A 26,138-nucleotide genomic window follows, 5' to 3' on the forward strand; every position below is an offset into this window, starting at 1 on the left:
AACCTGTCTTCCTGTCCAGTTAGATACAGTGCAAGAAAGACCTGCATTTTCATAAAACCTTACATGACCTTCCAAAGCACTTAACAATTGGTAAAATACTTCTGTAGTCATTGCAGTTAGCTCAAAAATTATCTCAGAGCAGTGCATAAAGGAAAAGGAAATTCTTCAACCCAACATTCCCATTTCAGTCAACGATTAAAAAAGCACATTGGCCTCAATCTTCTTTTGCGGGATCTTAGTATGAAAATTATTTGCGGTGCTTGCTTTTATTCCTAGATTGTCTTCACTTCAAAATAATTAAATGACTGCAGCATTCCTTCCTTTTTTGAACAATCTGTTTGAAATTTTCTACTTCCAATCCATCCTATGTATTTAAAGCAGGTGTTTACTATTCTTTGCTATCTTTCCAGTGCCAGCACATCTGCTGGGCATTTTGTACTTTCACTTCATATTTAAACTCTATTGTACATTTGGCATAGTGTCGGTTTGAGTAACACTCAAATTCCCTGCTCTGATTTAGACCAAAATAAGATATCAGATTCAGTGACACACAATGGGCTCCCTACAAGAAAATGATATTAAACAGGAATTTGGCACCATTCAATGTATAGTTTACATTTGCAACAAGATCAATCTCCAGTACAGTTAAAGCCCAAGCCATGTTTAATCCTCAAACGTTCATAAGTCTTTGATCTGTGTTTAAGAATGTTTTCATTAACGGAAAAAGATACACTTAGATTTGGATGTACGTGTTCCACATTCACTGAATAGAAACAGCAGTGACTTAAGCTTTAATGACATCAGTAAATAAATCACAGATCCGTGCACCATCAAATAGGCAATAATTTCATGCCAACTCTCCATGACAATTGTTCCCTTACTTCTTCCCCTCCAAATATTCCAGCTGTTGGAAAGTGGATATCCACAAAGATGAATACGCTCTGTAGTTATCCAGTCTGTCTGCACATTGTCCAGGGTAAATCGTAGCGTAACTTGGCTTTTCTCTTTCCTGATTGCCACCCATGCTGTTTTAATCATCATCCGGTGAAGAAATGGTATTGCCAGTTGATTTTTTTTTTTTGCAAGTTCAGTGAAGACCATCTTTTTGCAAACCCAACTGTAGACACAACCAAGATCAGCAAACTGGGGATAGTTTACAGTTATAACTACACACTGTACTACACTACGTACATACTTGGGAGAAAGTGCAGAGGAGATTTACTAAAATGCAATGAGAAATGAGGGACTTCAGATTTGCTGAGGTAATAGAAAAACTGGGATTATTCTTCTTCATACAAAGGTGATTGAGGGATGATTTAATTAAGCCTAAAATTAAAAACAGTTCAATTGAATAAATAACAAGAAACAGTTTCCAATGGTCAGAGGGTCGAACCACTGGGGACAGAGTTAAAATAATTAGATGTCCAAAATGATTTACTTTAAAGGATGTAGATTCATTAGTAATCTTCAAACAGAAAATCCAGCCTCCTAACTATCACTATTATAGCTGTTTTCGGTGCCCCAGACATGTCAGGCAAAACATTGGCAGGTGTCAAGGTGGAGAAGGGTCCACTGGTGGATAGATGTGGTGGAAATGGGGTACTGACAAAGGTGGGTGCATTACGATGAAACTTCTAGATCAATAGTCAATAACAGCCTATTCTCATTTTCCCCCAGTGTACATTCCTATGGAAGACAGATACAACTAAAAACTGAAACCACAACCAAATAATTCAGTTATAGCATGAATCTCAAATTCACATTCTAATTGATCAGTTTATCTCCTTGACTAATGTTCTCTCTCCACCTCTCCCAATGACGACAATTTGAGTTGGGAATGACCAGCCCCAACAATGAAATGCTTACATCTGCTCATTCACAGCAAGCACAGACTCATTGTTCATAAGAGTTTCTAGAAATTAATACAGAGCAGGAATTTCACTTCTCCTTAATCATGATGGTTTACTGTGACCTCATGTAGCTCCAATTGCTGTCTAAGGCTGAGATTAACGAAGCGTAGATTGGGAAATGAGAGTCTACCAAGACGGAAGCCATATGAACTCTATACAGGCTGTCCCTGGGGAACAAATGAGTTCCCTTTTCACAGATGTCTGTAAATTGATTCTGTCCCCAAGTTGGAAGATTCACAAAAATTACTTGATATGGTAACCATACCTCCACACACTGCAATGAATGGCATCAAAATCATATAAAACTGACAAGAAAGAACAATGATTAAAAGTCAAAAGTAAATTAGTTCTACTTTTTATGGGAATGAATGGATACAAGTATGTCAGACTTTTGAATTTAATATCAAAGTAGCTCTTTTGTATGTTGGTGCGTCCATAAATTGGGCATTTATAACTCGGGGTCAACCTGCATATATTCCCCGAAGCAAATGTCTTTTTTTAAAAAGGGGTTGATTTTTGATGTTCAAATGAGAGATACTTTATAAAAAGGCTTTTCATTTTGTACATCCATTGTAGGCATCAAATGCTCCAGGGTTTCAGTACATCATAAATTCAATGAAGATTAAAATTCTCCATGCACTGCCTCAAACATGCTGGTTTTACACTATGGACAGTTTTGTACCCTGTTCAGTAAAAGTGTCAACTTGGTGTCAGCTCAGGTTGTTGGGAGCAGTTTTGTAAATTCCTCCTTGAGAGGGGCAGCAAGGATTTTACAGTCTGTAGACTGAGGGAGCTGCTATCGAGTTAGCTGTGTGATGTGCAAGGCTTGACCCAAACTGCATCAAAATTATGTTGCAACACAGCAGATAACCACCAATGATACAATTAGGTCAACAGTACTGCCCAGAATTCATGACCTGACAACAAGTCTATGCTTCCCCACTGCTTACATTTGATTATCTGAGGGATTGCTGTGATACATAAATAGCCTAAGGGCTCAGAGAAGGCCTTGAGCACAAACTGAAAAATAAACTAAGGAGTTCACAGTTTGCAATCAAGGCATCTTATAACTAAGACAGTAAAACTAACTCAGGCATGAAAGGATAGGACAGGTTGCAAGTCACATTGCATTCTAAACAGTCAGACTTTTAATCCTAAACTGGCTACCAACAGAGCACAATTCTGACAAGTTCAGTCTCTGACAACCCAATTGCCAGAATTCTTTATGACTCAGCTTCAGAGATATCTCGATGGACTAATAAAACAGCATGACATGTTTCAACCATGCTGTATTGTGGCCAGCTCAATCTCCTGCACAAATATAATTTCCAGATTATCATAAGTCTATCCTTCTCCTTTTAAATTGTTCCAGCATCACTTAATGCAATTCGTTTGCACCAGCAAGTTTCGCCTCACAGAGATTGTGAGAACTCCCCACTCACTCCAGTCTTTGCTCTCCGCACACATGTGGTTTAATTTATACAGTCCTGCAGGTGAGCTATGTCTGTGAGGGTCACCTCGCTGGGTGTCGACAGGCTCTTCGCTCTCAGGGTCTCCAGTTCATCCTTGACTGCTTGCCACTTTTTCACCATCCTCCTCATCTCCTCCTGCTTCACCTTCAGCCGTTTCCGCAGCTTCTCATTCTTTTCCAGGGCAGCGAACAGTCTCCTCTTCATCATGCTGAGATTGGTGGCAGCGTAAGTATGATCTGCACTGCCTTTGGTGGAACCATCTTCAGCAGCAGGTGCCAGAGGCAGTTTCTCCTCTTCTCCACCCAGCACCAGCTCAGGCACCTGAAAACAGGAAGCCATAGTGACTCGACAGTGATGCAGTCAACAGGACAAGCACAGGTCAAAGGGAGAGATCGTATCACCTTACTTGTGTAATAAAACTCTTCTGCAAACACAAATGACCAAGGCAAACACATCCACGACCATCTACTCACCTGCAGACAGATGAAATGTACATGTGCGTATACTTCATATAACATGAGATACCTCCTCCACCAAACAGGACCCTCTCTAGGATTCAGATTTTATGAACATACCTAACTCTCTGTTTTCCTTAGAAGCTTAACACTCATCAGCTTTATAATTATGCTTACTGTTTCAACATACCATCTCTATCACTTTGAATAAGTACATTTAAAATAGTTATAGAGCACAACAAGCCCTTCTGCCCATCTAGTCAATGCCAAAATGTTATTGTGCCTCGTCCCTTCAACCCAACTTGGGCCATAGCCCTCGCATTCATGTACTTATTCAAACTTCTTTCAAATGTTGAAATCAAACCCACATCCGTCAGTCCCTCATCCCACACTCACATTACCCTCTGAGTGAAGAAGATCCCCCCTCAAGTTCCCTTAAATATTTCACCTTTCACCCTTAACCTACGACTTCTATTTCTAGATTCACCCAATCTCAGTGGAAAAAGCCTGCATTAACGCTATCCATACCCCTCATAATTTTGTACATCTCTATCAAATCTTCCCTTATTTCCCTATGCTAGGGAGATTAGCAATTGCTTACAACCAGCAGGGTGTGTTGATTAACCATTTAGTATTTGTATCAGCACCAATTTCAAAGTTTTCTGGACTGCTGTTTTATAGGCCTATTGACTTCGGCGAGAACTGTTGCTCTTGAGCAACACACAACCTGCTGCAAGAACGCAACAGATCGAGGAGCATCACTGAGAGGAAAGAAATTGCTGGTGTTTTGGGGCCCACCCAAACCTTGTTGTTCTTGCTCACCAGTCTGCACTTGGTTCAAAAGAACTTGAATACAACAAATATAAACCAGCAAATGCCTATCTTCATACGAGAGGGTGTAATGTTTCACTCAAAAATAAAATGGCACTGCCGACAGAACAGTACCCCCTGCCGTGCTGCATTAGAAGGTCAGCCTGAACAGCAGCGTCCTTTGATTCAAATGGGAGGGATATGCACTACAGGTAAATTCTAATGTTCCCCATTGAAGCGAACATTCTGCTCCCACACCCCCACCCAAATTCTGAAGCAGTCAAGATTTCACGAGTTCTGACTTGTCCAAATACCCACCATTTCAGGCTTCTCTTCAGCCATGTCAGTCTTTGTTACTTCACCGATAACTTTCAGCTTTTTCCTTGCACGATGTCTCTGCTGGGGGAAACAAGCAAGGTCAAACAATGGACTATCACTTTAGAATGGGGGAAGAAAGGATAAAGATTCTCAAACTGATTCACAATTGTAAATAAAATTTTGGAACAAGCCAGAGACATGAGGGGCAAGTTGCAAGTCAGATCTTAAATAGTATCCGGAAGGAGGAGAGGGTTGAGGGAGAAATTCCGTAGGTTAGCTGATACACAACAAGGCATGGCTGCAATTTTTGAAGCAGTTAAAATTCAGGATGGCCAAGTGGACAGAATAGGACTAACACTGTACCTTCATGTTATCTGGGTAGTGGAAGACTGTGGGCACGGCATTATGCTTCAGATTTTTTCGGTTCCCCCAAGTGTTGAAACATTCTGGTTTGAAGTGGTCTGAGCAAATGACCGTGTGCTGGTTGGGTTTGAATTCAGCTCTTCCGACATTGTTCATCCACTCTATCAAAAGGTCCGGCTTGCTGAATGGAAACCTGAATAATTAGGGAAGAGCACCTACAAATGAAACAGTTTGTCCTTTCAATGGTACATATTACCCTCCCGCTTATGCCATCTACATACATCTCAGTCTCTACAGGACACAGAAATAACACCCTCTACCTTCCGATACTTGGACCATTGTTACCCCCTCTCTTCCCACCACAAGCCCCGCCTAATCCTGTTTCCACCTTCCTCCCCATTCTAGGACACCAGTAAGCACAAATGCCCTATGTTACTTTGGGCGGTGGGGTGGAGATTCGTCTCTACAGAGGAGGTGTAAGACGCTCCTTCCCTCGGCTAGCCTGCAGGTCACCCTTGGGCAGGGTGTAGCACCTGCTTATCCCCTGAATCAGGGTCACGTGAAGCCATGGGAATAGATGGTGAATGGTCGTATGAGCAGCTGACGCCAGGCAGACAATCCCTGAAGAGTATGGATGATGGCTGGGGTCATCTCTCTTGTAAAGACACTGCCGAGAAGAAGGCATTGGCAAACCTCTTCTGTAGAAAAATTTGCCAAGGACAATCGTAGTTGTGGAGGTCAGGATCACCTATGTCGTACAACATGGCAGATAATGATGATTATTTTATTAAATTATTTTTTTCTTATTGAGATACAATGCAGAGTAGGCCGTTTGAGCCACGCCACTTAGCAACCCTGGATTTAACCCTAGCCTCATCACAGGACAATTAACTATGACCAATTAACCTACTGACCGGTACGTCTTTGGACTGTGGGAGAAAACCAGAGCACCCGGAGGAAATCTACGTGGTCATGGGGAGAACGCTGCCTTACAGGCAGCAATGGGAATTGTTTATGCTAACTCTTGGTAGCACTATGAAGGATGCTACTTTATACAGGTTACCTGTGACAGTGAATCTACTTGTCTCTGGTGTGCTATTATAATTGTACAGCAATTTTACATTTTTAAATTATCACTACATTCACATAAAGAATATTCATTTTATGAATCCCTGACAGATTTACTTATGTGTCGGGTGAACTACTGGTACCCAAAATGCTGTGGCAGTCGTACAGTATTTCTGCTTATTCGTTCATTGAAAGTGATTTCTCTGTACACATGCACACCGATTATGAATACGTTGGATCTCTGACAGATTTACCTGAGCTGTAGGTAGTTATAACAGCATATTGCAACATTATTTCTATCATCTAACACTGTAGGCTGATTAAAATGCTGCGACTCTGAGAAGCCTCCGCTTGTTTTACCTGTGGAAGGTGAGCTCCTTGTTCTTGCTGCTGTACCTGTTGGTACAGTTGAAGGCAGCGCATGACTTGGGCATGTCCCAGCCGCGGCCCCGCTCTTGCCCCCCACAATAATGGCGGCCTGCCGGCAACACCCGCCTCGCCGCACCCCTCACCACAAAATGGCGCCACCGCTCGGCCGCTCACCGCTCATCAACCCGCAGGAAAACTGACAAGAAGGATAAATGTCAAATCGAGCCTTTCCGAACTTAATTTACTGGGGAGGACACAACTGCATGTCGAAGAGGTCCGAATCCCTTGCCTCAAAATCAGCTCGGATTTTTTTCGGTGAGGGTGGAATCCGCTCAATGACGTATTTTTTACGTTATGCGTGATGACGTTGAGACGGTCTTCAGGTAGAAGTGATTTGGATTTTGGCGCAAATTCTGTTGTGGTTTTGGATTATACAGTTTAAAAGTCTCTGAATTATCAGACGTGCCCAGAGGCTACCGCAGTGTGGAAGTAGACTTAAGGATCTCAAGTGTGTGTTGCGTTTATCAGTGACAGCACGGTTCCTGTGCCCGGTTTCCCTCAGGCAATGCCTTCGCCGCGGCTGGGTTTCTGTATGCTGCCTTCCCTACTCAGTGTGGTATCCTCACACTAGGCAGATTTACTGAACTCTTCCTATTTGAAATGTGCGCTTCATTGCTACTGCCACGCTTCAACTTATTCTAATGAAGGAAAGTGAGAGCTCAAAGTGTAACATCTCTTCTTACAGCTGCGCTGTACAATGGTGAACGTTGAATTTAATCATTTTAGATGTAATCACGCCTGTTTTCTACAGGTTTTTTAAAATTGTTTCTCACTTGCCTGTAAATATTTTGAAATTCCACAAATTGCGATTCACTTGAACTGACAGTGCCGACTGCTTTCAGGAACTTCGATTTACCCAGGCCTCCACTGGTTTCTTTTTACTCTTTAAATTTATGGACACCTGATTAAGGAGCACAAGTACCCCATTAAGACCCTCAAAACTGGTCTGTCATTTAATAAGATCACAGTTCACCTAACTAATCTCAACTCCACCAACCCAATAACCTATCACTCTTGTTCATCAAACATCTATCCACCTTTGCCTTAAAATATTAAGACTTTTATTTTATCACACTTTGAGGAAGAGAGCAAACTCTGGAAAAAATTGACTCAAAACTCTTTAAGTGGATGATTTATTTTTAAAAAGTAATCCTTCATTCCAGATTCTCCAAGGAAAGGAAACCCTTCCCAAATCTGCTCTATCAAGATCTTTCAATATCTTGTACATTTCAGTCAAGTCTTTTCCCACTTTCCTAAAATCCATTAGATACAATCGTATCCTGTGCAAATGTTCCTCACAAGACAACCTGCCTGTGTCAGTTAATCGTCTAATCCCAGAACTGCTTTCAATACATTTTAAAAGTTTCTTCTTTAAATGTCTCCCAGAATTTAACACACCCTTCCTTCCTTCAACCAGTTTAAAAGCTTTCCTTTGCCATTTCAATTCTTTACATTTTGGATCTGTCTTTTTATTTATTTATTGATTGATTTGATTTGATTTAGATTTGCAGCATAGAACAGACCCTTCCCACCCAATGAGCTGCAGCACCACCAACCCACCTATTTAACACAAGCCTAATCACAGGACAATTTGCAATAACCGATTACCCATCCTGTTGGTACATTTTTGGACAGTGGAAGGAAACTGGAGCACCTGGAGGAAACTCGCAGGGAGAGCATACAAACTCCTTACAGATGGCGCTGGAATTGAACTCCAAACTCTGAACTGTAGTACCATGGCTCCTTAAAAGCGTATTTAAAAATACACCTTTCACACTTTTTATCACATTAGTCCCGATGAATTAAAACCAAAAATGCAGAAACATTCAGCAGGTAGAAGTATTAAAAGGTTGTGCAGCATCTTTGTAAAGATAAATAAAGGCAACTTTTCAAGTGCAGACTCTTCATCAAAACTGGGAAAGTGAGAAAATGAATCTGTTTTCTGTTGCAGAGAGGGTGAGGGAACTATGGGTACGATAAAGGGAACACAGTGGATTCAGGTTAGTTGGGCCATTGGTTAATTGGGACAGCTGCTTATTTGGGACAACTCAAAGAAAAAAAGCTAATCAAGAAAATAGCTGGATTCTCTTCTTTTATTTGGGACACAATTCCGCTTAATTGAATCAGGAGACTGTTGCTGAACAGTTTGCAACTAACATCAGTTGTGTGCACTCGTTTGGCTGTGCTTTAATCGAACAGTTTTTAAGTATCTTCAGCTCTGTGTGTTTGTGTTCAAAGGAAGCTGTTCTGTTTCTAGCAAATTGTCAGGAGTGAGATTGAAACTATTTCATTACTTCAACAAGTTAGGAACTACAAAGAATTTGAAGTTATCGACTATCATCTTGGATGTTACAATGAAGATGAAGATTTGGAGGATGCAATCGTCGAAAGCATTATATGAAGGCAGTCCATCAGCTACACTAGATGTCTTTGCTGATTTTGTTCAGTTGCAGTCAATCAAAAACACAGCAGCATACACTGAATGAATTCCTCCATCCATAACTATTAGGAACTAATACACAATTTTATAGTAATGTAGTAGTGTTGACAGTATTCTATTTTGTTCTATATTTCATTTAAATACGTAATTTGTTACTCAGTTAAACAATAGTTTGTCCTTTTTTGTACCTTTTTAATTATTTCCTTGACTTCGGCTAATTGGAGCAGCCACTCAATTGGGCCAAAATGTATTAGACCTGATGTGTTCCAATTAACCGGAATCCACTGTACATCTGATTGAATGAGGCCAGGATTGCCAGGATGATTCCAATAGTTATAGAATTGGCTGATTAAGAGAACAGAGGACAGAGAGAGAAGAAACAAACAAAAGAATATGTAAAATCATGAAATGCAGGCCATCGTTGGTGTATAATAGGAAACCAGGAATGCTGAAAATGCACAGCAATGTCCATAGAAAGAGAAATAGGCAAGTTAATATAAAATGGATCATCTTACAACAGGACTGGCCAGTTCTGACACAAACAGAAGTGTGTTACTGAAACTGCTGAGTTTGATTTTAATAATCAAAGGTTGTCTGTTGCTAGAAAGAAGAGTGCTTATGTGGATCTGGTCGAACACAGTGCAGGAGGTCAGAGATGTTTAGGATGGTGTAGTGGGCTAAGGAAAAGCAAGAAGCTCAGGCCTGCCAGTTTAATTTCTTTTATCCCACTCGCACTCCAACCTAGACATCTCTGACCAGATGGAATGGAGGTGCTTTGTAAATTGGCCATCTGTTATGTTTATGGCTTGTTCAATGTCATGAGCACATTAGATTGTAAAAAAAAATACAGATGTATTACTGCTTCACCTGGAAGGTCTGTTAGGTTCCTGGATGGTGGGAACAGTGAAAGTAAAAGAACAGATGTTGCACCTCCTATGGTTGCGTGGAAAAGTGCCATGACTGAGGTGTACCAAGGAGTCACAAAAGGAACAATCCCTTCAGAAAGCCAAAAAGGAGATGTGTCTGCTGGTGGATTTCGTTTTGAAGGTGGTGGACCTTATGAAAGGTGGTCATTGAGGAAATGGCGTTGAGAGGGAAAACAGATCAGCCATGATCAAATGATGGAGACTTGAGGGGCTGAGTGGCCCAATTCTGCTCATATGTCTGATGATTTTATGGGAAAAGAACACTGGCGTGAGGTATCCTAGCCATGCTTGGAGAAAATGAGGTGAGAGCAAAGTTGTGGGAAATAGGTGAAATGTAACTGTGGTATGGGTCCTAATGCCCTTCCCTTGGACAACATTGGTGTCATGGAGAGGGGAGACTTGCATCATGGGCAGTTGCCAGTCTTCCATACAACATTGCCCGGAGGTTGAAGACTTTCCAGCCGCAGATCCATGGTCTCGCAAGACTAACAGATGCCTTTATTTAACTGTGGAATATGTATTGCAAAGGATTCTGTGTGGAAAATATCATCAAAGCAATTACAACAGAGATGGAAGAATTGAGAAAATGGAATGGAGTTCTTATAGAAAGCAGTGTGGGAGGAAATATAGTTAACATTGTATCTGTGTTAGATATCAGCTAATCTATCCCACTGAGATGGAGATGGAGAATATGTAAATCAAGTAATTGTGAGAACAAGGTAGAAATCAGCAGCAAGTGTAATGACATTTCCAAGTTCTGGATGAATGCAGGAAGCTGCCTCAGTACTGAAACACAAAATGAATTGAGGGAAGGAACCTGAGCCAGATGAAACAAACTGTTCCAACCTATTCCACAAAGGTTTGGGCAAAGCTTTAGATTACACAAGTTCTTATAGCTCCATTTTTAATCTGGAGAAAGTGAATGAGGATGAAGATGTCATTCAATGTGAGCGTAATTTCATCTGGGTGAATAAATATGCCTCTAAACAGAAGCTATTTGGCTTCTGTTCAAAGAAGTGAAAGGTCCTCAGACCACCACACCTGGGATGGATGTGCAGAGGAACTGTATGTGCGTGATGAAGGCGAGCCTGTTAGGAAATAGAAAATTGACAAAGAAATTGAGGGCATCCGAGATGTCATAGAGTAAAAGCAAGATCAAAATAGGAAGAAATAAGTTTAATAGAGCAACAGCAGACAGAAAACAATGTGTCTGCCTCTGCAGTCCTGCTTATGGGGAGAAGGTAAAAGTGGCTAAGCCAGTGGGGAATACAAAGCTGACGGTGTTAGAGGAAGATCTCTCTAGTGAGTTTTTTTTGATATGCAGGGAATATTGGTGGCCTATATGGTTCCATATAGAATAATTAGATTTCATTGCTTATAATAATTCTTAAGTCTTGCACAGACTGCTGCCGCAAAATAACACATTTCACGGCATTTTTCAGTCATGATAAACTTGATTGTGATTCTGATCTCTTATTTGTCTTTGTAAATTGCCATGGGAACTTGTAACAATAGATATATCCTTATTTTAATCTCTCACTCAAAAAGACAGAATTTCCGACAAATCATACCTCCTCTACCTGCCATGATCAGGCCGCAAAATTTGCTTCTTTACCTTTTTAAATTGAGTCAAATAAAGCCAAACAACTTCTAGTATTATTTTCATCCATTGCTATATTACCTAGTCCTGTCACTGTCTATATATCAAGTGTTGAGGTTGAGAGTTTTAAGTTCCTAAGAGTGAACATCGCCAATAACCTGTCCCTGTTGAACTACGTCAATGCCACAACCAAGAAAGTTCACCAGAGCCTAAACTTCCTCAGGAGGCTAAATAAATTTAGCATGTTTCCACTGACTGTTAACAGTTTCTATTAATGTACCAGAGAAAGCATCCGATCTGGATATATAATGGTTTGGTATTGTAACTGCTCTGCACGTGGTCAAAATAAACTGCAGAGTTTTGATCACAGCTCAGCACATCACGACAACCAATTTCTCCTCCGTGGACTCAGTATGTATGTCTCACTGCCTCTCTAAAGCAGCCAAGACCCACCCACCCTGGACATCAATTCTCCCTTCTTCCATTGGGCAGAAGACACAAAAGTCTGAAAGCAAGTACAAACAGGCTTGAGGACAGCTTCCATTCTACTGCTATAAATCTATAAAATGATTCCTTAATATGATCAGATGGACTCTTGACCTCAATCTAACCTGACCTTATTTGTTACCAGCATTCTGTTAAGGTTTTATTTTGTTCTCCCTCAGCATAATGTGTAATTATTTGATCTGTATGAACAGTATGCAGGACAAGCTTTTCACAGTACCTTGGTACACAAGATAACAATAATAATCCAACTCCAATCTACATTGTGTTACTTCTCATTGGATGTATGCAAACTTTCACTTTCAGGGGAGCAACCTTATTTGTTCTGCATCTTACCTCCTTATTTTGCTGTACCCCTACCTTTGTGTCAGGTCAAAATAACACCTTGATACCTTGAGCCGTCAGATGGCTGTACTAATTGCTGCATCTACTAGATATTTAATTTTTCTTCTTCTGTAGAACTCTGTGGTAATTCTATAAATGACCCTGTACTTGCTGGTTGGCAAATAACACTGCAGTAAGACTTTCCACCAAGAACAATTATTCTACACTATTTGCATCTACGCATCTACCAACATGAATAAAGGCAGGTATTTTCATCCAATACTTTTTCTCTCACCAATGCTCACGTGTTAATCTGAATATATAAACCATCTGTCAAGAGTGAAAATGTAAGAATACTTATTAAGGGGAACCATTGAGGTTAGGTGCAAAGTGTATCATTCTACATCTAATAGTTCCCTACCTGATCTAGGGTCTTGAGAAATATAGTGAGAATTTTACTCAGGATCAGTCCCTTGTGCACTTGTTCCTTTGGTTTGATTTCCTTTAATATGGTGTGAGAAAGGGAAAAAGAGTCATAACAGGTTCATCAATTAAAATACCAATAGTTAAATCTTTATTTACAAAATAACTTCCGATATACACGTACAAAGTTTCACAGAAACAAGGTTTTCTTTGTTCCGCTTTGATAAACCTTCCATGGAGACATTTCAACATTCCTTGCAACATCACTGCAAAGTGTCCCTAAATCAGAGACTTGTTAGTCTTGCATGACAAAGTACTGCAGATATTCCCATTGGGAGCAAAAGCACCCACCAGTCCTTGTAAAGTTGCAAAGCTGCTTTATAAAAGTCACCCTCATTAAAATAACTAAAATGGGGTTGCGGCTAGGATAAGTTTTCCTCTGGAAGAGTGTGATAAAATGAGTTTTGATCACATACCAAGGAACATTTTACAACTATGATTTACTACGATAGATTTCTGGGATCCTTATGAATTAAATTGTATATGTGTCAGATATGGGTTTTATCTCCTGATAAAGTTGACTTTCTTTCAACAGTTCTACAGGGATCAGTCACCTTCCACCTGCTGGCCATTCCAGCTATTATTTACATCTCAAGCCTTGAGAGTGAGAGAGAGTGTGTGTGTGTGTATTAATTTTCTCTGATTAACACACCTGACCCCATCTCTGTCCTTGCTCACTGTCCAACAATGCAAACGCTAGCAATCACAACTAGGACTAAAGGGACAAGAGATTCTGCAGATGTTGGAAATCCAGAGTAACACATACAAAATGCTGGAGGAACTCAGCAGGTCAGACAGAATCTATGGACCAGTCCTGATGAAGCATCTCAGCCTGAAATGTTGATTCTTTATTCCTCTCCATAGATGCTGCCTAACCTGCTGAGTTCCTCCAGCATTTTGTGTGTGGTACTAAAGGTTCTGAATCTTATCTGATTTTCAATGGGAAATGAACCTAGGCTTTTCCCCTCATAAAATGATTGTTTCCTCACATCCCAATCCTAAACATGGGGAAAGTAAGTCTGAGGAGGTAGTTTTATTGACAAGGGAGACAACCAGTTCACACTTTTCTTGTAGCGGCAAAATATGGGGTGGGGGAAAAGGGAATATTCTGGCGGATGAAATTTTGTATTATTTGAATGAGTGACTGAGGAGGCAAATTAATCTTGTGTGCATTAGTGCAAAGGGGATTGATTGTCAGACATCTTTTAGTACCCACTATATCTTTTATCCCCATAATTACATCTAGCTAGCCTAGATCATTGGTTATAGTGGTAAGACACAGAAAACAAAGATGGGCAAGTAGGTGAGATGTACAGTAAGGGGAGGATTCTCATTTCATTTACTTTATCCGTAGGCAAAAGTTTGGGAGCTATTTCTCGTAAGTGAGTTTACTAATGTCAGGATTGAGAAGATCCAAATTGGCAAATATCCGTAGGATAAAACAGAAAATAAAAATGCAGGTACAATATTTTACGGCAATATACATTTTGCAGTATATAGAGAAGGAAGGTTGCACAAGAAAGACAATCCCCTTCATGTAGCTAGAAGACCAGATTAAAAAAAAACAGATGAATGATATGGGGACACTTCAATAGACAGTGATCTCCTACTCACATAAACTTTTAGCTGGACTTACTATTCTGAATTAATTCCAGTACGTTGCCATAACAGATCTAATGTACCATCAACAGATAGGATTTTAAAAAAACACATCTGAACTAAATTGTAAACAGACTTTTTAAACAGCTAACTTTCAACCAGCAGTTTAATGTTATTGTCTGTAAACAACATAAAGATGGAGATCAATTCAATGACCATTTAAAAACTAGCTCCTAAGGATCTCATTTTCTCCTTCTCACTGTAGGAGTTTGTTTTTAAGTACCAAATGTTAGGCATCAGAAACTGTGTAAAGTCTGCTCAAAAATAATAAAAAAGAAATAATCTTAAAAAAGAATTCCAAGTTGCTTTCCCCATTCCAAATCCTTCTAGTAATGTCAGTCACACTACAAAAAAAAAATGAACCCACCCATCAAATGTTTTAACACAGTTATCTACCTTTCCAGAAAGAATATTTAGTTCTGGTTCAATTGTTATTGACTTTTTTTAATGCAGGTGGGCAAATTATATCATTGGTACCAAAAAGGGCATTGTTTTCTCTTGATACAACAGTAAAATCCAGGAAATATGAAAAAAAAAAGGCAAACATCACTTGTGAAGAGAGATGTTATAGCATCAAATGTGTATCCTGGCTGGAAATTAAGATACTTTAACCCACCTTTACTGACTGAATATGAAAGAGTTGAAGTGTATTTACAGCATCTTTAGGTTTTATTGCACTGTTAAATGCCAGGCTACTAGTTAAAGGTATTACTTATTTTTCCCCCTTTCTCAATTTAGAGTGTTTTAAGGCTTTGTCTATTGCACTGGGCCCCTTTTGTTTGCTTGAGACTCTTAATAACAAAGGAGTGCAGAGGAAGGAAGATGAGAACGATGAACTAAGATTATTGCCATCTTTACTTTCTCTTGTGGATTTTCTTATTTTGAACTCAGAGGCGGTGGAGTCAGGGTGATAACCAACAGAAGGCTCAGAAGGGTAAAGGAAATGTTGTTTGTAGTTGGCATGTTTGCCCCCACCTCCCACACCACCCCACCCCCGATGCCCAAATTCCATCCCATGATAGACTAGCCAAGACTATAATTGATATAGTAGTCTTGTAGGTTCTGAAATGGAAATCATGAGGGTGTGCAGAAAGAAAGTCAAAAAAGCAGGCAATTCTTGCATGAATGGGTGGAAGTCTCCAAGCAAGTCCATCAGGATCTTTTGTCTTAAAAAAAGGCTTGTTTTTTTGCCTCATTATCATTTCAAGATTCTCTTTTCTCTTTCCCAGGTATAAAACAAATCAAGAAAAAGCTTCTGACACCTCAGTCAAGGAAATGCTTTCTGCAGCCGGTCCGGGACCGGTTTGATCGTCGAATATCACATTTGGAGTCTCGGCACCTTTGACAGACATACACCTCCGGGACATTGGACTTGCGGATTTTTGCACAGGACAGGTGGATCCAGGTACCACACTCATTACACTCTATCATTGGACGTCCAGCAAATGGCTTCATGCAGTAACACGTCACCAGATCCCAAGAATCATCATCTGTTCAGGGGAGAACTTTCAAAAGTTAATTATCTCACATCAGGTAATAACATCTTGCAAATATTCACATCAGTTTTCACAAGGTGAGGAACTCCTTGACAGTTGACTTGGATTGTATTTGTTATTATGAAGGAGAAAACTACACATTCCTTTGTGCATAACTGTTTTCATATATAACAAAGTGACAATAACCAGGTTAACCGATGACAGTGAAGAGATAAATATTGATGAGTATAGTGGTTAGGAATTTTTATTTTTACACCCAACTCAGAAGGCAAATGAAGCCTCAGTTTGCCATCTCAATTTAAATGTCACACTCATTAAAATGTTGCACTTTCTCAGTATTGACACTATAAATGTAATCCCAGATCTTTTGTTCAAGTGCATGGAGTGCACCTTGATCTTGAGGCAAATGTTATCCATGCACTGTATTGGGACCTGTATGGTCACTGAAGTGAAGCATAAAAGGGCAGCCAGAAGACTTAATTTTAAGGACATTAATCAATGGCCAAGGACAACAATATTTCTCAGTCCTAGTTTGAGCAGGACCACCTCTACTTTGACTGTTTGACCAAATTTCTGCTTTTCTGATGAGAATTACTACATCTGTGGAAATAGGTTGGGGTAACAGCTGTCATATCAAAAAAAAGCATGAGAGCGAATGAAAATGATGCTGACCTATTGATCTGCTTTGATTTGTAACCTTCAATATCCTGATCTTAAAGATTAATTGAAATAATTCATTACAGTTTTCTATAGACTTTCTATACCCTTGTATGATTTGCTTTCAGGTCATCCTAACAGCCAAGTTCTAATGTCAAAGTTATTCCCCTTTCCTCCAGACCAGGGATTCCCAAAATTTTTTAAACCATGGACCCCAAATTGAGAACTCCTGCTCATCACTAAAGTAAATAGCTTCTATCTAATTTCTTTCTATCAGATCAAACCTTTTATTATCTTACATACTCTGAATAGATCATACATAATCTGAACAAATATAATTTTAACATTAGAGCAAAATGGGAATCAGCTTTGCCCAATAACCATCAAGTGAAGAATTGGCTTAGTGTGAAAATACATAAAATCTTACTAACCAAGAAGACCTCAAGTTGTCACAGAGTTTGTTGATCTTAAGAAAGGCTCAAAGCAAGTTAAAACCAGTCTTGGTAAACTGAGGTACAAAGAGATCGCTCATGTGCCCTCTACTGGAAGGTGCCTGTACAATCATAATTGCCATATAAAAAAGACTGGATGTGATTTCCCCACAAGTTTAAATTCCAAGTGGCTTAATTTATAAACTACAGAAAAAGGTGAAGGGAGGGAGGAGCTGGTATGCTCCAAACAACAATAGAATCAAACCCAAGCAACGTTCTAGAGATAGAGTTTTGGACATGATTGCTCATGAAGAGAGCAAGCCATTTAGTTTTTGTAAATTGAACTCCAGAATTTACTGCATGATGTACACTAAACGACAGGGATTAATAAGTGAACCTTTTAGTCTATGTGCATTTGTAATGGGTAAGTAGTTGCCAAACACACGAACCAATGATAATAATGAACGGGCTCCATGCAATAAAGCGAGTGCTGTCACTAGTTATTTGTATGTTTATGACATATTTATTCCAAACACAAGAGTCATGGCCTGATCCTTGCTAGTCCTAGAGATTACAAATACATCCCAAGAATTGATGAGGTACCATTCATCACATGGGTATGGCAATCAAAAGCTGGCCTTTGTCACGATGCTTAAGGGTTAATTCTTATGCCACGATGCTCAAGGGTTAATGCTTAATTGGTTATCAATTTGTAAATCATATAATCTGCTGTTAGTTTTGGTGGTTAATAGTTTGAAAATAAACCACCTATTTTTAGATTTATCATGGTGTGTTACTCCATTGATGATTACACATTACTAAGGACAGAGAAACACACACCAAAGTTGCTGGTGAACACAGCAGGCCAAGCAGCATCTGTAGGAAGAGGTGCAGTCGACGTTTCAGGCCGAGACCCTTCGTCAGGACAGACATGTGTCACCTCAGTTAACCCAGTCAACCAAGGGGACATTACTTGTCCACACAACCTAACCTCAGGTTTGAACAATTGTACCAGCCAAAGCAGAAGACACACATTGAGTCTGTAACACAGAGACATACACACAAGGATGACCATCAGTAACAGCCATCAGTACATGGCACTCACCAGAATCCACCATGATATCCTCGTCATTGCCTGTTGTATCCACATCCCTGAACACAACCTGCTTTCCCTGACGGAAAACAGTTCTGTGTCGTTCCACTTTTTCACTTTTTATCGTCTCATTTATTGTTTCTGTTGCAGTAACTGGCACAAAAGAACCGTCCTGGCCTTTACTTGGGAAGTCTGTGAGGGGCTCAGGGGCAAGAGATACTGTGTTAATAGGAAGTGGTGCTGTGTCCACTGCATCATGTTCAGTGAGTTCTTGTTTGGTCACTGGATCCAAGTTGGGTGATTCCTGCTTGACAGATTCCTCAACGTGCTGTTCTTCTATCCTCGGGCTTTCCTCTTTTGTCCTCACCTTGTGCTTCCTCTTCATCTTGTCAGACTTCCTACGATTGAAGGCAGGCAGCAGGAAGCCACCAGATTTGTGATGCTTAAGAAATGAATAAGGTTTGGCTCGCTTGAAGCTTGTTAGAGTTTTCCTGCGTTTAGCCTTGGAAGGAACAGACAATGGAAGATCATTGTAGCGAAGATCCCAGGGCTCACTATCTGCTGTGCTGCCTGTGCTGTTAGGAGGACTGGAGCTGGTCCGTAGAGGCAAATCCTGAAAAGAAAAAAAGGTAACACATCTTATCAGGTCAAAGAATAACGAGGAGTCCAGCATTGTGCAATAGAAAGAACTCTCATCTAACAGTCAGAAAGATGTGCGATCAAGTCCAACTTAAAAATCTTGAGCGCACAATCTGGGCTGACAATCTTGAGCTGAATGGAGAATGGGAGCAGGCTACTTGGGGCATGCATCAATTTTCTTTAGCCCTTACACAATTATTTTTGAATCCATGACCTGAGACAGTAACACCTCTATCAATAAAAATGGATCATTTTGGTGCAGCACTTGCATGATATTTGCAGAATCTGGTTAAAATTTGTTTTGACCATGGTTGGGGGGTGGCAGTGTGGTGAAGAAGAAGATAGAGAAATTCAGGAGGGGTCAGAGGGATGGAGAAACAAAGATGTAGTTAGTGAGTGGGGAGTGAAATGAGCTGGCTAAAAGATAAGGGGAAGGCTAAATGAGGTGGGGGGAAGCAGGAGGGGGTAGGGAAAGGGTGAGAGGTATTGAAGAGAAAGGAGGGAGAGGATGAGGAGTTGAGAATGGAGTTAGTGAGGATGGGCAGTTGGTTGTTCGAGGGAAAGAAAGGACAGAGGGACTGAAGAGGTGGGCATAAATGAGTGAGGTCGAGGCTGATTCACCTCAACATTTTCCTTCCTCATCTCCATCTCCTTCAATTTCTTTCATAATCAGAAATCTATAAATCGCAGATTCTGTATGGAATCAGCATTTGAATCTTTATAGCACTCAAGGGTACACAATCTCCAAGATTTGGGGAGAAAACAGGGGAATGGAGTTTTAAAAAATCAGCCATGAATGAACGGTAGCCGGACTCGATGGGCTGAATGGCTTAATTCTGCTGCCATATCTACTGCCTTAAGGAATTTTGATTCAATGAAGTTATCTCTTATTCTTTTAAACTCCAGAGACCTAGAAGACACGAGTTTCTCAAATGTGACTCACTGTCCCAGGGACCAGCCTGACAAATCTTCATAGCAGGTGTTTACACTCAGTGGCATTCACTTTATTAGGTACACCTGCTCATTGATAAATATCTAATCGGCCAATCATGTGGCGGCAACTCAACGCATAAAAGCATGCAGACATGGTCAAAAGGTTCAGTTGTGTTCAGACCAAACATCAGAATGGGGAAGAAATGTGATCTCAGTGACCTTAACTGTGGAATGATTGTTGGTGCCAGACGGGGTGGTTTGAATATCTCAGGAACTGCTGATCTCATGGGATTTTCATGCAAACAATCTCTAGAGTTTATAGAGAATGGTTCAATAAACAAACAACATCCAGCGAGTGGCAGTTCTGTGGATGAATAAAACACCTTGTTATTGAAAGAGGTCAGAGGAGAATGGCCAGACTGGTTCAGACACCTTCAGACTGGAAGGTGACAGTAACTCAAGTAACTACATGTTACAACAGTGGTGTGCAGAAGAGCAAATCTGAATACACGTTACTTCGAACCTTGAAGTGCATGGGCTACGGCAGCAGAAGACCACACCGGGTTCCCCTCCTGCATGTAATAAAGTGGCCACTGAGTGTATATTTTTTAAATAGGCAGCATTACCAAAATTTGTACACAGTATTAGAAATGCGGTCTCATCTAGCTGTACATAAATTGTAGTAAGAATAACCAAAACTCACTTCCTGAGGACAAGGGATATACCCAGCATAAACCAACACAAAAGTGCAGAATTTGTTAAAGTCTTCCACTGTTCTGCTCCTCTTATCAGATGGGGAGTAATCCTGGGAAGATTCAGAGAGACAAAGAAGGTTAGCAATGTATTTATTCAACACTAGATCAGTGGCATTCTGTATGTGTATTGGTAGTCAGGAGTCTTAAAATGTATTTTATGAGTCCTCTTCACTGCCTTTTTCCCTACCTCATTAATAGTCCAAACATTACTTTCTCTAATCAATGAGGTACAGTTTCTGCTATTTACCAGTTTAAACTATAGTGTTTTACAGGGACGGTGTGGGCAAAGCAGATTATTGCTTTGTGTCAGCCATTATTGTGTCACAGTGAATGAAGTTTTCAAACTGATTTCTGTTAAATGTCAGCTGAATTCATTGCAGGACTTTTCTTCTGTCTAGCTGAAATTTTGTAGATAAAGAGTCAGTCCCTCCACAAGTGCTGCCTGACCCGCTGAGCTCCTCCCGCATTCTAAGTTTTGTAGAAATCTGGGCAACTGTCCATAGATACTGCCTCGCCTGCTGAACTCCTCTAGCATCCCGTCTGTTGCTTAACATTTCTAGCTCAATGAGTTTGTCCTAAAAATACGATTAGGCGTTTGTAAAATGATATTAAATGCAGCAAGTAAAATAAGCTACATTGGAAATCAGTGCAACTCCTAACTGTGTGGAGAAAAACTGTAAACTGAACTCTGATTTTGTCAGGAAATGAGGAGAAGGGGAACTGGCGACATCAGAACCCATTAAACATCAAGCAAAAGTGTCCACAATCCTGGCACTCTAGACTTTCACAGCACCGTGTTTTATCAGCCTGTGCGTAATTTAGATTAGCGCAGAGAGTGCCGACTTCAACAGGAGACACACGCTCATTTTCCCCAGTTGTAAAATGCCACCTACATCGTAACTTCTCGGTCTAAACATTGTCTACGGCACCACAGATTTAAAGCTGAGCTACCCTGGCAAGCATCCGTTTCCATCAAATCTCACTTTTAGTACTTCCCCAGGGCTGACCTGCTTACTGTTAACACTCGGTTACACACACACGAGCACATTTTATACGGTGGGAATTAACAAATCCAAGGGGTCCATCTTTCCTTATACAACAGCTCCGAGTGACTGTACAAACAAAGGGGCCGATTTAGTCTCGTATATTTTAATACAATTTATTAGTAGTAGATCTTTATATTTGACTGAATTAAGTTGCCACCCAGAGTACCGCCGAAAGGATTTTTTAAAAAATACATGGAAGTAGGGACATTCAAGCATTGGTGAAATTACCCAAGATAAGTGACGGGTGGGGTGCTGTTGGAGTTCGGGGCTGAGGGGGAGAAGAGCGGAGGTCAGTGGATGCAGGAACCATTAACTAGGAAAATGAGATTATTATTTTCAAAAAGGGGGGGGAGACAGAAAAAGGGAAGGGTCAGAGGCAAGATGGCGAATATTCATTATTTTTAAAAAACACACACAGGGATTGGCGATCTCCCAGGAACAGACAGGCAGCAGACATATGAAGGGAGGACATTAAAAACCGGTCTAAAAGGGTAACGTTCCCCCTCCCTCAACAAATCCCCAACTTCAGACAGGCAGCAATGAAAGGCGGTGGGCGACACGTTATCGCCAACCTATCTCTCCGATTAATAAGGGGTTTAAATATATATGCAAATCAACAAGATGGCGCAAGGCGCTGTACTATACTCCGAAACCTCAGGGTCTGAAATCGAATCGCCTGCCGACAGAAATCGCCGAAAAATTTCATCTTATAAGTGGAATTTCTTGATTTTACATATACATAAAAATCAAACACAAGGAGATCCCATGATCTTCAACCGCCCCACCCCCAACCTCAATGCTGTTTAAATCAGATCTTACCTCCGAGTCGAAAGTTGAAGGCGATTCAGAATCCATCTCTATAATTATAAAAAGATACAATAATTATAGATTTTTCCGCTGCTGAAGAGATTTGAGCGAGAGAAGCATAATCCTGCCACGAACCAAACGAGTTCAGGGTTGGGGGGGGGGATCGCCATGGAGGAGGAAGAGGAGGCGGCGGCAGCGGCGGCGGCAGGTCAAATTTAAAAGTTACCCGAATTTCCCTAACCTTTTTCTTTCATTTTATTCCTGCACATATTAAGTCTGATATTAAACTGGAATTTAATCGCGTTAGAAGCATTTCGAAAGCCGGTTTGCAGTTAAAGCAACGAGCCCAGATCGGTGTGGAGCGCTGGGGTGGATCCTATACTAGAAACCTCCTGATTTAAACACAGGAAAGTGTCTGCACACAACTAAAATGAAAAAAAAAAGAGTCGCTGCTGATACTTCGAATCGATGCTGCCATTTCCCTCTCTTTCTCCGATAAATGAATACGGGATAAACGTTGATCGCGCCTCCAATTAAAGAGAAAATCCCTATATAATATTGACGACCGTGTTTTTTTTTGCCGGCGATCTCCCAAAATAAAGCTTCTATATAAGGGATAAAGTTAGTTTTGAATCCTTTAACCATAGCATTTAGAAAGGGGGGAAAATTCCAGGATCTGGAGCCCACCTTGGAAAGATCCCCTGGCGGTGCGGTTTGTCATTTCTGAATAAAAAGATTTCTCACATTCGAGGCTCTACGGTATCCTTGCAAAATTTAATCGCTATCGAAGGAAGAAAATTATAATTAAAAATAAATGGATACCTTTCTCCGGTCCGAATGATACAATGTAACAAAATCCTGATGTCAACCCTTAATCTCCATGCAAATGAAGCCCCGACCATTCTATTCCCAGTCCGGGGTGGGAGGGGTGTAGGAAGCGTCCATTCATCTTCTTAAAACATGAACTAAAACAATGGGATTCATACATATATATTAATTATATCCTAAATTAGATGTATCTGTGCTATTTTGTTTACTGTGAACTAATAGTTTCTGTTAAACAAGGGGTCTCTCCTTCGCCTTTACCCCCTCCTTTCGTTGGTTTGTGTTTGTGACCGGACCAACCCCCAGAAATAGTTGCAAACTGGAATTTGCAATAAGTTTTTTTTCCCCACCCTTATCTCCAAATTTATTTCTAAAGTATAGAGAGGGGGTTGGCGAGATTAGTTGGTCGTGAGGCTATCGGGTTAAGATTTCCGGTAAGTGCAAATGATTTTACTCTTCGTTTTCTACGTCGTTTCTCGGGACTGCCTCCCCGCTCTTGTTGCAGGGGCGGGGAATGGGGCAGAGCAGAGAAATCCCAGACGCGCCAGGAAACGGATCCCGTCAGTTTTGTCGTCTCTTCAGTCTCCCATGTCCTCCCTCCAGCAATATAGCCTGCACCTCCAGGTAGCCGAGGGTTAACCGGGGAAATTTATACCTTACAGTTATTTTTATTTTGCTGTCGTTCAATATGCAGGAATCGTTTTAAATTGTGTATTTCTTTTTTCTAAAGAATAGGGATCGTGTTTTTTTGTTTTGCATTGCTGATCATTGCTCTTAACGACGAGGTTGTATCGAGGTTCCAGTATCTTGTGGATTAGCGATATCCACGTGTTGGGGAGACAGCGACAGGGTGTTTCTGGTGACGTGTGCCCTTCTGAGACTCCAAGTCTCTCATTCACTCTCCCTTGTTCGTACGTGTGGGCTATTTTTGGCTTTCATTTACCCAGATTTTTATATTTAAAAAATTGCTGATTGTTATAGTTCCGCCAGGTTTATTTATTAGCTTTTATTAATTCGAGAATTTCCTTCCAAACTAATATCGTAGTGATTTCGTTTTTCATCATTAAGCTGCCTGTTATTCTAATTCAGTTGCAATGTTGGGGGTTTATATATAGAATACCAGAGGATGACTTACAGGCCTGAGATTTCATGGGGGATGGGAGTCAGATGATTCTGGAGTAAGGGAAGAAATGAGTGGCGGGTCTTTGCGTGGCTGGTTTCCGATGTGAAATGTTTTCACTTCAAACCGACCACAGGACAGTTAAGCGCATGGAGGCCATCGGCCTGTCGAGACTATAGAGGCACGATCTAGCTGGTCTCTGCAAATATTTTTAGATACTTTTCCGACTCCTTTTTGGTGACTGCAATTGATTCTGAATGTAACTTGTGATGCATCCAGATTTTATTCGCTTGCTACATTGTTTCCTTTGTCACAATCATCTTCATCCTTTGCCCCGCTTTCCCTCCCTCCCCACTCTCCCTCCCTCCCCACTCTGGAAGCCTTCTGCAACGGTATACTTCACGATTTTAAATACCTCTATCCGATTTCCTGTCAGACTTCAGTGTTCCGAGAAGCCAATCCCAACATCAGTCCTTGTACATTACCAAGGTCCCTCATCCCTGAAATACTTTTAGCAGATCTCTTACGCACCCTTTCCAGTGCACTTTAATCTTTATTGAAGTGTGGCTAGAAATGGATATGGTACTGTTCACAAACTCTTCTGTTAAGACAATGTAGCAGGACGGACTTGCTCTCTGCGTCCATAATCAGAATCGGGTTTATTATCACTGGCATGTGTCCTGAAAGTTGTTAACTTAACAGCAACTGTTCATTGCAATACATAATATAAAAGGGGAAAAATAGTAATAAATAAATAATAAATCCGTTACCGTATACGTATATTGAATAGATTAAAAATCGTGCAAAAACATAAATAATATATATTAAAGTGAGGTAGTGTTCAAGGGTTCAATATCCATTTAGGAATCGGATGGCAGAGGGGAAGAAGCTGTTCCTGCATCGCTGAGTGTGTGCCTTCAGGCTTCTGTACCTCCTTCCTGATGGTAACAGTGAGAAAAGGGCATGTCCTGGGTGCTGGAGGTCCTTAATAATGGAAGCTGCCTTTCTGAGATACTACTCCTTGAAGATGTCCTGGGTACTTTGTAGGCTAGTACCCAAGAGGGAGCTAACTAAATTTATGACCCTTTGCAACTTCTTTTGGTCTTGTGCAGTAGCTCCCACCCCCCCCCCCATACCAGACAGTGATGCATCCTGTCAGAATGTGCTCCATGGTACATCTATAGAAGTTTTTGAGTGTATTTGTTGACATACCAAATCTCTTCAAACTCCTAATAAAGTATAGCAGCTGTCTTTATAACTGCATCAATATGTTGGGACCAGGTTAGGTCTTCTGAGATCTTTTACACCAAGGAACTTGAAACTGCTCACTCTCTCTACTTCTGATCCCTTTATGAGGATTGGTATGTGTTCCTTCGTTTTACCCTTCCTGAAGTCCACAATCAGCTCTTTCATCTAATAACTTTGAGTGCCAGGTTGTTGCTGCAGCACCACTCCACTAGTTGGCATATCTTGCTCCTGTACGCCCTCTCGCCACCATTTATAAAGGCCATTTTTAAAAATCACTTTCTTCTTGATTTGGAGTTGTTTCAACAAACTGTATATGTATCCACAGAT

General features: G+C 40.7%; 3 protein-coding genes across 9 annotated transcripts in view; 1 reads left to right on the forward strand and 2 right to left on the reverse strand.

The window, feature by feature from the left end:
• Positions 1-609: 609 nt before the first annotated feature.
• On the reverse strand, positions 610-7,718 carry thap3 (THAP domain containing, apoptosis associated protein 3). 3 transcript variants are annotated; one of them, XM_063033399.1, is made up of 4 exons: positions 7,603-7,718; positions 5,329-5,521; positions 4,966-5,046; positions 610-3,703 (listed from the first exon to the last, which is right to left on the reverse strand). In XM_063033399.1, exons 2-4 carry the CDS (start codon positions 5,482-5,484, stop codon positions 3,383-3,385), a joined length of 558 nt encoding a protein of 185 aa, XP_062889469.1. In that variant the 5' UTR covers positions 5,485-5,521; positions 7,603-7,718; the 3' UTR covers positions 610-3,382. The 3 variants fall into 3 exon arrangements, with proteins under 3 accessions (XP_062889469.1, XP_062889467.1, XP_062889468.1); XM_063033397.1 differs by lacking the exon at positions 7,603-7,718 and adding an exon at positions 6,757-7,073 and having other exon boundaries at positions 612-3,703; XM_063033398.1 differs by lacking the exon at positions 7,603-7,718 and adding an exon at positions 6,757-7,071 and having other exon boundaries at positions 614-3,703; positions 4,966-5,043.
• Positions 7,710-23,632, reverse strand: phf13 (PHD finger protein 13). Of its 4 annotated transcripts, XR_010016115.1 has the most exons (7): positions 23,306-23,363; positions 22,631-22,668; positions 20,714-20,815; positions 18,451-19,051; positions 16,024-16,251; positions 13,041-13,121; positions 7,710-7,726 (listed from the first exon to the last, which is right to left on the reverse strand). XR_010016115.1 is itself a non-coding variant. In XM_063033396.1 (5 exons), exons 2-5 carry the CDS (start codon positions 22,664-22,666, stop codon positions 16,025-16,027), a joined length of 966 nt encoding a protein of 321 aa, XP_062889466.1. In that variant the 5' UTR covers positions 22,667-22,668; positions 23,441-23,632; the 3' UTR covers positions 13,171-16,024. The 4 variants fall into 4 exon arrangements, 3 of the variants coding, with proteins under 3 accessions (XP_062889466.1, XP_062889463.1, XP_062889464.1); XM_063033396.1 differs by lacking the exons at positions 7,710-7,726; positions 13,041-13,121; positions 23,306-23,363 and adding an exon at positions 23,441-23,632 and having other exon boundaries at positions 13,171-16,251; XM_063033393.1 differs by lacking the exons at positions 7,710-7,726; positions 13,041-13,121 and having other exon boundaries at positions 13,171-16,251.
• Positions 23,633-23,739: 107 nt separating this feature from the next.
• klhl21 (kelch-like family member 21) overlaps positions 23,740-26,138 on the forward strand; it is a 43,249-nt gene continuing 40,850 nt past the window's right edge. Inside the window, exon 1 of one of the 2 annotated variants that reach the window (XM_063033391.1) lies at positions 23,740-23,877. The gene's annotated coding sequence lies outside the window, so the exon portion shown is untranslated. Of the gene's footprint in view, positions 23,878-23,970; positions 24,068-26,138 lie in introns of those variants that run through there. The other variant, XM_063033390.1, reaches the window with a different exon arrangement.

This window comes from Mobula hypostoma, chromosome 25 (assembly GCF_963921235.1).
Source record: "Mobula hypostoma chromosome 25, sMobHyp1.1, whole genome shotgun sequence".
Lineage (NCBI taxonomy): Eukaryota > Metazoa > Chordata > Chondrichthyes > Myliobatiformes > Myliobatidae > Mobula > Mobula hypostoma.